The sequence below is a fragment of the Schistocerca nitens genome, chromosome 7 (genome assembly GCF_023898315.1).
Source record: "Schistocerca nitens isolate TAMUIC-IGC-003100 chromosome 7, iqSchNite1.1, whole genome shotgun sequence".
Lineage (NCBI taxonomy): Eukaryota > Metazoa > Arthropoda > Insecta > Orthoptera > Acrididae > Schistocerca > Schistocerca nitens.
The window spans coordinates 576949043-576966854 of record NC_064620.1 but is presented as its reverse complement, the minus strand read 5'-3'; the positions used below and the strand labels follow the sequence as shown (position 1 = coordinate 576966854).

Genomic DNA, 17812 nt, shown 5'->3' with positions numbered 1-17812 from the left:
TAATGTATAAAGACATAAGAATTCGGCTAAGCTACTATGAACAGCATAGTGAACGCATTATCGTAGCCAAGACAGACGCAAAGCCAACACCCACCACACTGGTACAAGTTTATATGCAAACTAACGACGTAGATGACGAAGAGAATGAAGAAATTTATTATGAGATGAAAAAAGTTATTAGTTAGTTAAGGGAGACGAAACTTTGTGATGGAGGACTAGAACACGATAGTAGGAAAAGCAAGAGAATAATAAATTGTAGGTGAATATGGAGTGGGAGAAAGGAATGAAAGAGGAAGTCACCTGGTAGAATTTTGCACAGAGCATAATTTAATCATCGCTAACGCATGGTTTAAGAATCATGAAAGAATGTTGTGTACGTGGAAGAGGGTTGGAAACACCAGAAGCTTTCAGACCGATTATATAAATATTTTGAAGCCAGATTTCAAATTGATTGTGAGACGTCACCAGGGGCAGAAGTGGACTCTGATCACAATTTATTGGCTACGAACTGTAGATTAAAACTGGCGAAATTGCGAAAAGGAGGAGATGCGGCCTGGATAAGTTCAAAGAACCAGAAACTGTTGCGAGTTTCAGAGGGAGCACTGGACAACAACTGGCTAGAACAGAGGAAAGGAATATGGTATAAGACGAAAGGGTAGTTTTAAGAGATGAAACAGTCAAGGCAGCAGAGGTTCAAATAGGTAAAAAGACAAAGTCTAGCATAAATCCTTGGCTAACACAGATTATATTGAATTTAAGTGATGAAAGGAGAAAATATAAAAGTACAGCAAATGAAACAGGCGAAAGTGAATACAAAAGCCTAAAAAATGAGATTGACAGGATTTGCAAAAAGGCTAAGCAGGAATGGCGAGAGGACAAATAAAGAATATGGAAGCATATATCGCTAAGGGAAAGATAGTTAGCTCCTATATGAAAATTAAAGAGGCCTTTGAAGACAAGAGAGCAAAGGTGTGAATATCAAAACCTCAGATCGAAAACCAGTCCTAAGCAAAGAAGGGAAAGCAGAAAGGTGGAAGGCGTACGTAGAGGGTCTATACAAGGGGATGTACTTGAGGGCAATATCATGGAAATGGAAGAGGAAATAGATGAAGATGAAATGGGAGATATGATACTGCGTGAAGAATTTGACTGAGCACTGAAAGACCTAAGTCGAAACAAGGTCCTGCTAATAGACAACATTCCATTAGAACTACTGATAGCCTTGGGAGAGCCAGCCATGACAAAACTCTTCCATCTGGTATACAAGAGATATGGGACAGGCGAAATGCCCTCAGACTTCAATAAGAGTGTAGCAATTCCAATTCCAAAGAAAGCAGGTGCTGACAGGTGTAAATATTATCGAACTATAAGTTTACTAATTATGGTTGCAGAATACTAACACGAATTCTTTATAGAAGAATGGAAAAAGTGATAGAAGCCAACTCCAGGGAAGATCAGTTTGGATTCCACAGAAATGTACAAATACATGAGGCAATGCTATTTTGTCTGAAACTGACATGGTGAGACCGTGGCTGTGTACAATTAATGTACGTAAATTCTTACAAAGAAGAAAACAGCAACCAGTGGCTGTTTTCTTCTTTGTAAGAATTAACCTACATGAGGCAATACTGAGTTTACGATTTATTTTAGAAGATAGGTTATAGAAAGGGCAACCTACGTTTATAGCATTTGATTTGTAGACTTAGAGAAAGCTTTTAGCAATGTTAGGTGGAATACTCTCTTTGAAATTCTGAAGGTAGCAAGGATAAAATACAGTGAGCGGAAGGCTACTTACAATATGTACAGAAACCAGACGACAGTTGTAAGGGTCGAGGGACATGAAAAGGAATCAGTGATTGATAAGGGAGCGAGACAGGTTTGTATGTAGCCTATCTCCGAAGTTATTCAATTTGTACATTGTGCAAGTAGTAAAGGAAACCAAAGAAAACTTTTGAGAAGAAACTATAGTTCAAGGAGAAGAAATAAGAACTTTGATGTTTGCCGATACATAGTAATTCTGTCAGAAACAGCAAATGACTTGAAACAGCAGTTGAACGGAATGGACGGGATCTTGAAAGGAGGATATAAGATGAACATCAACAAAAGCAAAATAAGGATAATAGAATGTAATCGAAATAAATCAGGCGATGCTCAGGGTATTGAATTAGGAAACAAGGCAAAGTAATAGGTGACTTTTGCTATTTGGGCAGCAAAACAACTGATCATAGCCTAAGTTGGGAGGATATAAGATGTAGACTGGTAATGGCAAGAAAAGTATTTCTCAAGAAGAGAAATTTGTTAATACTGAATAAAGCTTTAAGTGTTAGGAAGTTATTTCTATAGGTATTTCTATGGGGTGTAGATATGTATGGATGTGAAACATGGACGATAAACAGATTAGACAGTGAGAGAATACAAGCTTTTGAAATGTATGTGGTGCTACAGAAGATTGCTGAAGATTAAATGGGAAGATCACGTAACTAATGAGGAATACTGAATAGAACTGGGGCGAAAAGAAATTTGTGGCACAACCTGATTAAAAGGAGGGATCGGTTGGTAGGACACATTCTGAGACATCAAGGATCACCGGTTTAGTACTTGATGGAAGTGTTTGGGGGGGGGGGGGGTAAAAATCGTAGAGGGAGACCAAGAGATGAATACAGTAAGCAGATTCAGAAGCATGTAGGTTGCAGAAGGTACTGGGAGATGAAGAAGCTTGCACAGGATGGAGTAGCATGGAGAGCTGCCTCAAACCAGTCTTAAGGCTGAAGAACACAATAACAACAATATTTTACAATAGATATAATGAATGAAAAACAGACAGACAAAACTTTATAATCAGTTTCATTTAGTATATCTAGGCAACCAATTTTATTTTCCGTTACAATGCTTGATTCTTGATCAAACATGAAAAATGACATATGCACTTCTCACTGACACAGCATATGGTAGATCACTGCTCGGGGTACAGTTTTAGCACAATTCTTCTTTCCAAGTTCTTTTCAACTAGTCTCAAAACGTTCCCTAATACTGTAGAAACATGTTGCGCTCAAGCACTGTCTTAGTTTTGTTTCGAAGACTGCTAGTACTCCTACATTTCTTAAACTGCCTGGTTGTGTGTTCTACAATAGGCATCCAGCTTTAGCAGAATCTTCAACAGCTAGATGTAGACAGATACTGTTAATGTGAAAATCATCTTTGACGTCTTTGACACTTGTGGTTGTAATTGTGCAATTCCCTGTTTAGCGTCTGTGCACAATATGCTATTGAGTTACATCACTGTTTCCATATACATACACAGGCAGAGGGGACTGTCAATATTTTAAATCGTTTGAATCCGATTTTGCACGACTCTCTTGGTGACTGTCTTCCGACAAATCTGATTCTCTTGTTTTTATTTATTTATTTATATTTTGCAGCTACTGCAGTCCACGAGGTGCGACAATAAAGTAATGAGACTGATATGAAAAAAATGTTGCTTACCGTTTTAGTCAAGTTTAGTGTTGTCTCCTTCAAAGTAGTTCCCTTCTGATTGCACATACTTTTTCCGGTGCTTCTGCCATTGATGGTAACATTTCTGGAACTCATCTTCTGTAATATCCTCCAAGACCCTCGTCACAGCTTTTTGCACATATTGTGTTGTTTTATAATGGTGTCCCTTGACCGCCGTTTTGACTCTTGGAAATTGAAAAAAGTTGCACGGAGCGAAATCTGGTGAATAAGGTGGCTGTGGTAGTACTGAAGTTTGTTTTGAGGTTAAAAATTGCTGTACTGACAGAGCAGTATGGGATGGCCCATTATCGTGATGCAGAATCCAATTATTACTAGATGAACCATTATCTCGATTGATGTTCAGTTCTTCTGCAATCATTTTCACGGGTAATCTTTGATCAGATCGTCCGAGTTCATGCACCCTGGCCAAGTTGACATCCGTCTGTGAGGTTGATGGTCGTCCACTGCAGTCTTCATCTGCAACATTCGTTCTACCTTCACTTAACATTTTCTGCCAATGAAAAACTTGAGCTCTTGACATAACCTCCTCTCCAAAAGCCTTTTGAAGCTTACTGTGAGATGTAGTCACGTTTTTACCCAATTTAACGCAAAAAGAATGTTTGCGCAATATTATGCGGTTCCATTTCCGTGACGAGAGACACAAACACGTGTTAACTTATTACAGCACAACTCACGACTGAGCAGTTGCATCGATGTGCCGCTTGGACCAGAAGCAGCTTATAGACCAAGGTCAAAGATATGCCTACACAAGCCTGCAGGGTTGCCACATCTTGCAAAGAAAATCAGTCACACCTCGTATATACACATTTGTTGCTCTACTCCGTACAATCCGATAAATTTGCATATTTTAGACGATAGTATAGCTTTAAGAACATATCTATATCAACTGTGTGTGACATTTACTTCATTAAAAATACACAGCTGACGATTTTTGAACAGGTCTTTGGTATATGATGTGCCAAAGTCATAACTGACTCTACTGTCAGTCCTAGGAACTTGTAACTCTGAACTTCTGTTATCAATGTATCTTGAGTGTGATATTAAGTTCCTCTTCATTTGTTGTTCTCTTTGCAAATATTTTGACGTAGGTTCTTTTCATTTATAAATAGTTTGATTGAGTTTAAATATTCATTTTCCCTCCCCGTGTCCATGTGTCCATGTCTTCTTTGTAATTCATGTATTCATCTGATACTTACATGAGTGATGTATCATCTGCATACGTGATTACATTTTCTTTTTATGATGCTGCCACATCATTGAGATCTCTATTCTTTCAAGGTGGGTCGCTCAGTAAACAATGAATCGCAATTTTTTCTCAGAAAATAATTCTTCTTAAGTGTTAGAATTTGGTGACAATACGGATCAACATTTATTTCACATGTACATTTATGCTCTGATTATCTTCTAAATGCGTCCCACATAGAGAATCCTTAAGTGGCCCATATAGATACAAGTCCGAGGGTGCCATGTCTGGGCTACGAGGATGGATGAGGAAGTGATGTCCAACCCAATTTGGCGATGCGTTCCAGTGTTCTATCACTTGTGTCGGAGCAAGATTTCTTTTGGATTCTTGTCAGACAAGACACGTCAGGAAACGGTTCTTGAGTTTGTTCTGAGTCTTCGCATATGCCTCTGAATGAATGGTCGACTGTTTTAGCATCACTTTCCCGAGAATAACACCATCAGTAGCACAGAAGAATGTCATCATGACTGACAGGACAGGGGGCTGCCTTCAGTCTTCAGTGTGTTCATATTTGAGGGTTGCGGACAGTGCCTCACGAGTGACTCGCTTTTTTTTCCCTTCCCACCTCAAAATGATGTACCCATTTTTCGTCAGCTGTAACGATCCGTGATAGAAAGGCCTCAAAATAGTCCAACAGTTCAGGTGAAGTGCTTTTTCTTTGAATCTTGTGGTCTGTTGTGCACATCCGTAGAAACCGTCTTTGGTGCAGTTCAGATATCCAAGAACTTGTGTCACTGCACACGCACTTCCAGTGCTCACCGATAGGTGTAGAGCCCAATATCGAGGTGTTACACACTGGTCTGCACGACTAAAGATATACGCGCGGTTTACCACGTCGGGAACAGTGGCTGTGATGGTACGACCCGAATGTGGCCGATCACGGAGCTCAGTATCTGCACTTCCTGTCGCTGTAATTCTCTTTGCCCGTCGCCCAGCAGTATTCATATTAACTACACTACACACAAATGTTTATGGATGATCATAACAGTTTCTTTTGCTGCAAGCAAGAACTAAATTACACCAGATTGCTGGGAACGAGAGTGCTGTGTAGACGCCTTTTTTGACGGTTCACTACAACATTGCCATCTGTCGGAATTTGTCGAAACTACGCACACGTGCAGATGAAACGTCATATTAGAAGCACGTAAAATCACGTTTTCCTGTAAGTGTTAGCGCCTGCAAAAAAAGTTGGGTCATTGATTATTTAAGGCCTCTCGTAAAACTTAGGAACTCACCTTGTTGGGCATGTGTAGGTAGACGCCCTTCTTGAAGAGCATCATGGCGCACTCGGTGTGACCGTTGAGGGAGGCGATGTGCATCAGCGTGCTGCCGTCCTTGGTGCGCTCGTAGATGGACGCCTTGTACTTGTCCGCCAGCAGTTCGATGACGCCGGCGTGGCCGTTCTCCGCCGCCAGGTGCATCGGCGTCCGGTCTGTGGCACGTGGGGGAGGACCAGGTCAACTTTAACTTGCTGACAGGAGCACATTAGAGGGTGACAATTACTGAACTACACGAAAAAAAAAACGATATTAGTTACAGACTACGGCGTGCACATACTTTATTCAACATGTAAATGTCACTACAGTATTCGAATTTAGGTTATGACATGTTCGATATCCCTGCCATCATTAGCGATAATGTGTCGCAGACGAATAGCGAAAATTCTGCATGACCCGCTGAACTGTCGGAACATCGACGCTGTCGATGACCTCCTGAATGGCTGTTTTCAGCGCCTCAATGGTTTTGGGGTTATGGCTGTACACCTCGTCTTTAATATAGCCCCACAAAAAGGAGTCGCATGCGTTCAGATCCGGAGAATGAGGCGGTCAATCGAGGACCATGCCAGTGGCCTCTCAGTACCCCAGAGCCAGAATGTGGTCCCCAAAGTGCTCCTCCAGCACATCACTCTCCTGCGTCGATGGGGTACAGCTCCGCCTTGCATGAACCACATCGTGTCGAAATCAGGAGCACTTTGAATAATGCGGATAAAATCATCTTTCAAAACCTTCACGTACCGTTCGGTAGTCACCGTGCCATCAAGGAATATCGCACCGATTATTCCTTGACTGGACATTGCACAGCACACAGTCACCTGTTGATGGCGAAATGCGGATTGTCAGTCCCCGAATTTTGCTTACCGACGAACCCATCCAACTGAAAATGGCCGACAACAACACGGCGCGTGCACTTGCGCATACTAATTCCCATCATGTCTCGCGGCCAACAGTGCAGTTTGAACGTCCCCACGTAAACCGTTCAGAAGTTATGACAGTTTTGTTTCACACAGTTCAGTAACTGTCACCGTGTAACTAAAGCCGGAATTGGCTGCCATCCAAATATGAAATGCCTCTGACGACAGTGGCAAGAGGATTGTCAAAACAGCACAGTCCACGCTAGCGTGAATATTTGACGAGTATTCCACCAAAAAAATTAGACCAATCCTAGAGAGGAGAGGCGCGCAACCCTTGAGGACTGCACACAAATAGCTCTATAAAAGAAAGGATTCATATGCAAGCGACGGAGGCAATTGTGAATGGCTTGGGGGAAGCCTCTCCAGATAAGCGTCTCCACCAGTGAAAGACGGCGAGAATGGAGCTCATACTCAATGCGTGGTAAGAGATGGGAACTCAGGCAACAGACAGACAGTAAGAATTAAACTCTCGAGTACAGTGGCTACACTTTGAATGTCTTGGTGGTACTTGGCAGTTTGTAGAATGTGGACGTTAATGACTTTAACTTCCAATCATTAAGAATTTCTGTTTTGTACTCAGAACGAGTTAGCAAGCAGTCATTGTGTGTGCAAAGACCCCCCGGTTACAGTTTGAATTAGGACAGAACAGAAGCGATTCCGCTACCTCTCCGTGTACAACACATCTCAGTAGAAGAATGAGATTCCTGTGAGAAGGAAACAATAATCTAGGAAACAGATATTACAACTCCTCTGAAGAAGTGTAATATGTATATTAAGTTAGTCAGAAGCTACAATAGCTATACGTCGGTATAAATTGCTTGCTTGAATGAAAATAAGTAAGGACTGTAGAAGTCATTTCAGACTTGAATATGGAGAGCCTCCGCAGATTCGACTAGGAGAGAAATGTGTGGATAACACCAATTAGATAAAGGGGTAAGCCGACAGGACATGTCTGAGAATAAAAAAAAAAAAAAAAAAAAAAAAAAAAAAACAACTCGCATGATTCTATAGGGAGCTCCAGAGGGCAAAAACTCTAGAAGAAGGTACATATTGGAGTATTTATAACGAATAATTGAGGACATTGCGTCGAAATATTTTATGCATATGAGGAAAACGCCAAAAAAGCAGCTGTCACCATCTGAGTGATTTAGGTCGCATGCACATTGAACACATGTATACAACAAGGATGGATTAAAGTTAAGTATTCCAGAAGCTACGTACTTTTCTTTATAGCATTCATTACGTATCCTGTTTCAGACCTCACGCCATCCTTCGTGTGTTTATAGCGTGCATTGCGGTCCCCTCAAATCACACTGTGTCGACAGAAGTGCCGACACAGTGTGATTTGAGGGGACCGCAATGCACGCTATAAACACACGAAGGATGGCGTGAGGTCTGAAACAGGATACGTAATGAATGCTATAAAGAAAAGTACGTAGCTTCTGGAATACTTAACTTTAATCCATCCTTGTTGTATACATCGTTCTTGATGAGACATGCTTTATACGATAAGTATCAATTGCTATGTAAGGCTAATGGCGCCTTGCTAGGTCGTAGCCATGGACTTAGCTGAAGGCTATTCTAACTATCTGCTCTGCAAAGGAGCGAGGCTTCGTCAGTGTAGTCGCTAGCAAAGTCGTCCGTACAACTGGGGCGAGTGCTAGTAAGTCTCTCGAGACCTGCCGTGTGGTGACGCTCGGTCTGCGATCACTGACAGTGGCGACACGCGGGTCCGACATGTACTAATGGACCGCGGCCGATTTAAAGCTACCACCTAGCAAGTGTGGTGTCTGGCGGTGACACCACAGAACTCACCAGTACAGTTTTGTTTGAAATGGTTTTGACACCGCAAAGAGTAGAGACACATGCTTCCCCGCTCTCAAATCGTCCACACATTCAAATGTAGGGTGTACATACATATGGACATTCACATATATTTTTATTTTTTTTTTAATATTTATTGCAACTGTCCCAGTCGCAACTGTCGACACGTGATAATAGGAAAGCGTAGTACTGTCTGACTGACCTTGACCGTCAGCTCACCAACATACAGGGACCGGGGCAAATGCGTAACATCACCGTGCCTCACCTTCCTCCCCCCCTCTTCTTCCCATCCCCCCCCCTCATCCTCGTATGTTACAACTGTTCCCTCGATACCAACTAATCACACTGCTATTAAGCTAACACACACACACACACACACACACACACACACGTACGAACTCGCGCGCCCGCGCACGGGCGCTCCATACAGTTTGTAGGGGGCAAAATCTCGGGTATGGAATATTTTTAATGGTTTTGAAGGCGAATGGCCGCTCATGAATACCCACAGAAATGATCCAGTTCCGACCCTGTTAGAAACCTGCGTTAATACCGAGATGTAAATCACTTTGTTGAAAGAAAAACACCTGACTGCACTATATTTCTTCCTTCCCCTGAAAGCTAGGGGCGGCTGCAGCACCTCTCGCCACCCAGTATGGGTGCTCTTGCCCCAGAGTCGGCCATATTGTTCTCTGTAGACCACTTGGCGTCCAAGTAAGACTGCTGATGAGTCTTTGAATCCCACTTGCTACAAGCTACAATGGATTCTCAAATTAATTATCACAGTGTTATTTCCGCGTCTGAGGTGTTTGCATTATTGTTGTATAGCAGTACAATATACTTGTGACTCACTTATTAACAGTACTGATCTAATTTACAGGTTAAGGTGCACTTGCTACGACTATAGTTGGACCTTTGTACAAAGGTAAAATAGCACTTTAAAGAAACTAAAACAAGTCTGTCTTATTTGATAAACCACTTACAGATTTATTCTACATTACAAACACACGCGGCTCATTTATTAGCACTACTGGTGTAACTTAGAAGTTAACGTACACTTGTTGCTTTAAATACAAGTGTGGACCCTCGAATACATTCAGACTCTCTCTCTCTCTCTCTCTCTCTCTCTCTCTCACACACACACACACACACACACACACACACACACACACACACACACACAATGTAGAGGAAGGCAGATATTGGAATATTTATAACAAATAATTCAAATATTTCCTGCATATGAAAAATGAGGTAAAAGAGCACTAGTCAGATATATGTGCAATGAACTCATCACTACAGCTTTGTTTCATACGGTTACGACGTCCCAAAGAACTTTGGCGTCTCAAAGAATGGACATGCATGGTTTCACACTCACAAGCCGCTCATACATTCAAATGTAGCGCCTGTCACTCATGCTCTCCAAGGCAGGAGAGATCTTTACTGTATCACTCAAAGTGCATATTTTAGTAATATGCAAGTATAGCTACGAAAAAAGTAATGCGTCAACTTAGCGAAGATCATTTTAAGTTGGATGGGGAGGGGGGGGAGAGAAGTTAATGGAAGTAGAAAAATACAAAAAACTGCCATTTCTAGATGTACTGGTCACAAGTGATGGTGAAAACCTGGGACACAGCGTGTATCGAAAACCGACACACACGGACCGATACCTGCACAAACTACCAAACCACCACCAAAGCCAGAAAAGACGCATGATTCATACGCTCGTAACGTGAGCAGGACGAATATGTGAGCCGCAGCACCTCAGACGCGAAATGCAACGCCTGGAAAGTGTTCTGAGGAGCAATGGGTACTCCAGAAATTATATGAGAAGTGTAACAGAGCCAAACACTCGGCGAAGTAAGGAATCAGAAAAAGAAATGTCGGGTACGGCCTTTCTGTCATACATTCTCAGAGTGACGGACAGAATCGGCCGTATATTGCGCAAACATGGCGTAAATACGACTTTCAAACCGACAAGGAAGATCAAAGAGTATCTTAGACCGGCAAAGGAGAAAAGGGACCCACTTGCAATGTTGGGAATATAGCGTATACCATGCACATGTGGAAAAGTTTATGTCTGAATGACTGGACAATCAATCAACACCAGCATCAAAGAACATAAGCGACATCGCAGGTTGGGGCAGGTGGAAAAATCGGCCGTGGCAGAGTAAACACTGAGTGAGACCGACCACGTAATAAAATTCGCTGACACGGAAGTTCTGGTTGTAGGGAAGCACTATCACACCCACTTGTTCAGAGAATCTGTAGAAATACAAAAACACTCGAACAGTTTCAACAAGAAAGAGGAAAGCCTTAAGGTAAACGGATCCTGACTTGCCGTACTGCAGCGCAGGTAGCAAGAGGAGAACCGCACCGGAAATGACCGCGGAGAAGCCCTCGGACGTTGGCGCGCCAGGTACATATAGTCTGCGGCCGCGAGCTCGGCTCCAGTTCACCACCGGCAATGGAGGGTGAAGCTTTGACAATGCCAGCCAGTCGTGCTGGCGAAACGTTAGTAAAATGATTAGATGAACGTCGGCCGAAGAACCCGAGACAGAAGCCAATAGGCAGTTTGTCAACAAGTGGCCACGAAAGCCTTGACAATTTTGTATTAATGCTTCATGCCGTACGCTAACGCCACTGACTGGCTAATATAGCTTTTTATTACTTTTTATCTTAGACTCAGTTGAGGTTATGTTCGACTGGTAGTACACAAGCGAACTTTCATCACCTGAAGCTTTTTAGAAGTTTTCCGAAATGCTTCACTTCACCAAGCACCATGTTATGCGGGCAAGAAGATTACACACAATGTTCTACACTAGAAAAACATATATAACGTTACTGACCGGCTTTATATTTGCTGCACTTCGTGAAAATTCTTGCGCAGGTTTACATCTGAACAGGCGCCGTTTGTGTTTACCACACGGAAGAAGGGTGCGACATTTACCTATTGGAATTATGGTTCCCAGGTTCCCTAAAATGTTAATAGACTTTGTCCCTTTCCCGTTGTTACTAAATAATGCAAAAACCTACCTCCAAGAAAAGATCACATCTTGGCCGTGTCTGCAATGTTCTCAGCCGAAAAGCGAGTACCGGGAGAGGTTCTGCTCGCATGCCCTAACAATCATTATCTTCGACAGCACAGCGAGCTGTTGTATGACTGTGGCTTCGGAAACCCAGATGACACTAAGAGGAAGCATGCACAGGATCATGCTTGCATTCTAGACATAGAGCAAGCTGATGTGAAATAACCTCAAGGTCATGTCTAAACTCGAATAAGAAGATAGGGGGAGCAACTGACAGAGGGGAAACACCTTGTATGTTGAATTACGCTTATAAGATTACAATAAAATTACGCAGTGGCTTTGGCAGTGTTTGCGTGTCCTACGTACCTTGGTTGTCGATGATGGAGGGGTTGGCCCGCACCGTGTAGAAGTACTTGACCAGGGCCTCATCGCCCTCGCCGGCGGCGATGTGAAGCGCCGTCTGGCCCTCCCCCTGCAGAACAGGCCATCGTCACAAACTGTAACGCAGCAACATGAATAACACGCTGAAACGCGCTGATTAGCCAACAAGTGACGTTAGATTAAGTGCTAAGGATATTTCCACTACTGATACATCCTCACTGATTACAACAGTATTTTCCTTGTACTGCTGCCCAAGTATGTTACGCTGTCTTTCGTACACAGAGAAGGACAGACTAAAGGAAAAGAACTTGTGATAAGTCCTTATGGAACTGCAAGACCGCTACGGTCGCAGGTTCGAATCCTGCCTCGGGCATGGATGTTTGTGATGTCCTTAGGTTAGTTAGGTTTAACTAGTTCTAAGTTCTAGGGGACTAATGACCTCAGCAGTTGAGTCCCATAGTGCTCAGAGCCATTTGAACCATAAGTCCTTAGTTGTTTACTTTAGCTGCGTGGAAACCAGACCGAGTGTTCTATTACAGTGCTATGCATATGTTACTCATTCCTCTATCTCCATCACCACTAACGAATTTTACTTGTATCTCTACATTTCTTTCTGCACCATATTGGACGACACAATTATTTCCCCTTAGCGCCAAAGAAGGCCATTTACGCTTATGAACAGTTAAGCTTCTCAAATATTTAGTTGTGAAGAGACTTACATCAGTTATATCATTTAATAAAGAGAAAAAAAAGTATTTCTGCAGAAGAATGTTCATTTTATTTCTGAGTGATGCCGAAGAACGTGATGGTGAGCTTGTGTAATACGGAGCATTTTTAAAAAGAAGGAAAAACAAAAGTAATAGAACCCAGTAAGTTTCCCTCGATGGTGAGTGTTCATCGGAGGTGAGGGTATCATCTGGAGTGCCCCAGGGAAGTGTGGTAGGTCCGCTGTTGTTTTCTATCTACATAAATGATCTTTTGGATAGGGTGGATAGCAATATGCGGCTGTTTGCTGATGATGCTGTGATGTACGGGAAGGTGTTGTCGTTGAGTGACTGTAGGAGGATACAAGGTGACTTGGACAGGATTTGTGATTGGTGTAAAGAATGGCAGCTAACTCTAAATATAGATAAATGTAAATTAATGCAGATGAATAGGAAAAAGAATCCCGTAATGTTTGAATACTCCATTAGTAGTGTAGCGTTGACACAGTCACGTCGATTAAATATTTTGGCGTAATACTGCAGAGGGATATAAAGAGGGACAAGCATGTAATGGCAGTTGTGGGGAAGGCGGATAGTCGTGTTCAGTTCATTGGTAGAATTTTGGGAAGATGTGGTTCATCTGTAAAGGACACCGCTCATAAAACACTAATACGACCTATTGTTGAGTACTGCTCGAGCGTTTGGGATCCCTATCAGGTCGGATTGAGAGAGGACATAGAAGCAATTCAGAGGTGGGCTGCTAGATTTGTTACTGGTAGGTTTGATCATCACGCGAGTGTTACGGAAATGCTTCAGGAACTCGGGTGGGAGTCTCTAGAGGAAAGGAGGCGTTCTTTTCGTGAATCGCTACTGAGGAAATTTAGAGAACCAGTATTTGGGGCTGACTGCAGTACAATTTTACTGCCGCCAACTTATATTTCGCGGACAGCCACAAAGATAAGATAAGAGAGATTAGGACTCGTACTGAGGCATATAGGCAGTCATTTTTCCCTCGTTCTGTTTGGGAGTGGAACAGGGAGAGAAGATGCTAGTTGTGGTACGAGGTACCCTCCGCCACGCACCGTATGTTGGATTGCGGAGTATGTATGTAGATGTAGATGTAGACATAGCCCAGTCGGTAGAGCACTTGTTCCCTAAAGGCAAGGTCCCAGGTTCGAGTCCTGATCAGTCGCACAGCTTTAATCTGCCAGCGAATACATCAATTTCAATGTCTCTGCCATTTTTTTAGTGTGTTTAATAATTTCTGCATTTCCGCTTGAATCCCCTCCACTGCGCCAAAGCTTCATCTTTTCGATTTGATTTTAGGCTTGCGGAAGAAGAACAAGTGCTGATGCACTGAACCAAGACAGATGTGCGGAGAGGTATCTAGCGGTAGTTCAGTGAACTCGTAACCATTTGCGCGCAAAATTCAAATTTAGGAAACTTTTGGGATTCCACCTCGTATTGCTGTGTGTGAGACTAAATATCTGTCAAGGCAGATCTAAAGATCTGCATCCCGTTCTGTAGTACCGTGGTTTTTTTTACACGCGTCAATCTTCATCTCAACGGTTTGCGTTCTGTATGTAGAACGAAGCTGGCATTACATTTTAAACAGCTGATCGCAAAGGCTTTCCAATTGTTTGCGTTGAGTCACAGGTTGAATGTCGCTATTTTTATAGGAAAACATGGAATAGCCATTGCTAATTTTTGATTTTACACTAAATTTGTTTGTATTACAGAATCGCTGTTTTGATAAATTGCTCTATGGGATCATCATGAAATGTTACTGTTAGCAAAAGCACGCCAAAAAATGTCTTGAAAGACAACGAATTTGAAACTTTGATACGTAGCAAATAGCGATTTAATACATTTTCAGATATTTCTGTGTATGAAATTCTTCCACTTTACTTGCGGGTACCATTTAATAAATCTCCTTTCATCTAATGGAACTAAAACGTTAATCACACCTAATCATTCACCATGTCATAGGTATTAATAGTACAGTTTCCTACTGTGATTACTTTAAAATAAGCACAGTTGTTCGAAATCTGTGTAAGACGGATAAAATGCCTCAGACACTCCATTTATGAAAATTGCTCGAAATGCATACGCAATCAACGGATTGGGTGAGAGCACACTTCCGCATTGATCAAACACTTGTCTCATAAATATATGGGCATGCAGCGACATAAATTCGTCCTACAGCCTTATGCCTCCATTTCAATGAGTGTCTACAGTCATCAACACACTAAAGTCCTTAACTAGCACGACACCTTTAGACAGAACTTAGTGATACCTAATTATGAAAAATAACTTTTCCTCCTCTGATTAATATCGGTTTACGTCCTAGCAGCAACACTTCAGTAGCATTGACGTTAGTAATAAATAAATGTGCGAGAACAGGGTGCATCCGTGTAATATTAAACATTCGATCATAGCGCAACGTGTAAACAACGTCGGCACAGCAACATCACGTGACGCTGTCGACAGTAGCATTGAGCTAAGCTAACTCCACAGTTAATGGTGCTATATTCAGTGGATGAGTGTTTTCTGTGGCGGAAAGGCTTCACATGCGGTACTTATATTGTTGTTGTTAGCAACCATTTTTCCTTAGTGGGTTGCTCGTTAGTGTTTATCTTCTAGGTGAGAATAACTACTGTTCTTACTTTGCAAGTGCTTTTCACTTCTTTTTCTCGAGCACCATGTTTCACCTAATTGTTTCCGATATCATCAACGGTCTATAAAGGAAAAGAGCTATTATAATAATTATTTGTCAATTATTAATATACGTCCTTCTGCAAATTGTGAGTGAACTTCAGCAGTAGTTATGTAAAGATGAGTATCGATCGACAAAAGCACACAAAGCTTTCGTAGTCATCAAATTGTGAATAATGAGTTAATAAAAGGTCTGCTATGATTGCTTAGAAATGTAAATATAAATGACTCAAAAACAAAATATTGATACTTATGTAGATTTTAATTACAGCAATCAGCTTCTCTGACAAAAAAGGTCAAATATGCCTCGTTAAGACATAAAAATAAAATAATCTTGCAAAAGACGAGTAATAGTCACTCTTACGTACGTAGTAAACAGCAATGAACCGTTCAACGAGGAGAAATGGCAGCAAATATTACCAAAATTTTACTGGCTTCATGTGACTGTGTCTTAGTCACTACACAGAGCAAACGTCACAGCGATACTGGTATACGAGGGTTATGAGGGAGATGAATCGATCTCATATCTAATGACATCCTCCCCACGAATTAACACTTCCAACGTTACCTAATTTTTATGATACATCATCCCGACACAAAAGAGTATTAGGTAGCTGGTCCTGTCCACTGGGTAACCAGATCAGTATCCAAAGCATACTCACATTTTCCTAAGGTGAATTGCTATACTATGCTGAGCTCATCGTTGCGTATTACGGTAGGCTCTTCGCGACGAACTCCCCAGGAAAGCGAGGCGAGGCGCGACTTGACGATCTGAAACTACGATCGCGTACGTCAGCTTTCCCTCGCTGCGACAACTCTGCCGAGGAGACTGAACGGCTCTTGCGTCGTCCTTCCGCACGTATACCAACTTCCGTGACCTTCGCTTGCATCGGCGCCCTCCGTGTTTCGCGCTGTACCTGACTGTACTATAATAGCGACTTCATGCAGCAAAAACAAGTAAGACGTGTTGAAAATTAAAGGGCAGCAGGTGGCAGAGGAACGACGGACAGAGTAATGGAGCTTAGCACGCATGCCTCCTTACGGTGCGGCGTATATTTGGTCGCAAACTACAGGAGGGGTGATGGATGTGGCAAAATCACAAGCTTGTTCGTCCGAGAGCAAAAAAAGGTCTCTGCTCTCAAGAAAGGGCGACGTGTGAGAAAGAGAAAAATATGCGAACAGAGCGAGAAGCTGTCAATGCAGTGTAGCCTGGATGAAAATTACAGTTTCTAACTACCGATACTGAAGTTCACACGCAGGGCCAGTTGGCGAACATTTTTCCAAACAGGCGAATTACCGCTTGGAGCCCAGACTTTTCCTTCGAACACTTTCACATGTGTCAGTTATCGGCACTAATTGTCGTACTACCCGTACAGAAATCTTGCAGTTTGCGGCGCCTCTCTCGGGTTGGCTCCCCCAAGCGGCAGTTTATGTCACTAAGGCCTTACACCTGCCCTGTTTAAACGAGGAGAAAAATAAAAACGTATCCAGCTATTGGCGACGTTTAGCAGGTATCCATGCCCCATCCTGTCCAAACTAAACCGATGGACTGAGTTTTTTCCCGTTCTTTGTGAGCTGTGTATTTATTTTTAACGATGTTATACCATTTAAAGCTAATTCATGACCCTGTTACAGTGCTCTGTGGATCGTGATATGCGGCTGATAACTTTTTTGTGTAATGTTGCTTAGTAATGCTCAACGAGGTGAAATTAGCTAATTGTCAGTTCAATGATGTATGTGTGAATATACTTACACTGAAGCGCCAAAGAATCTGGTATAGGCATGCGTACTGAAATACGCAGATATGTAAACAGGCAGAACACGGCGCTGCGGTCTGATTTGCCCGTACGTCCATTTCGCGAGAGTACCGTGAATATCACGAATCCGATAAAACATCAAATCTCCGACGTCTCTCCTGACCGAAAAAGATCCTGCAAGAACGGGACCAAAGAAAGACTGAAGAGAATGGTTCAAAATGACAGCAGTGCAACCTTACTGCAAATTGCTGCACATTTCAATGCTGGGCCATCAACAAGTGTCTGCATGCGAATCATTCAACAAAATATCATGGATATGGGCCTGAGGAGCCGCAAACCCACTGGTGTGCCCTTGATGACTGCACGACACAAAGCTTTACTCCTCGCCTGGGCTCCTCAACACCGACATTGGACTGTTGGTAACTGGGAAACATGTTGCATGGTCGGACGAGTCTCGT

At 42.4% G+C, this 17812-nt stretch overlaps 1 protein-coding gene across 1 annotated transcript in view; it reads right to left on the bottom strand.

The window, feature by feature from the left end:
• Window positions 1-17812, bottom strand: part of LOC126195755 (serine/threonine-protein phosphatase 6 regulatory ankyrin repeat subunit A) — a 427181-nt gene that overhangs the window by 316085 nt on the left and 93284 nt on the right. The window contains exons 2-3 of the mRNA XM_049934383.1: window positions 12164-12269; window positions 5992-6188 (exon numbers count right to left, since the gene is read on the bottom strand). Of these exons, the coding sequence (XP_049790340.1) occupies window positions 5992-6188; window positions 12164-12269 (303 nt within the window). The remainder of the gene's footprint in view (window positions 1-5991; window positions 6189-12163; window positions 12270-17812) is intronic.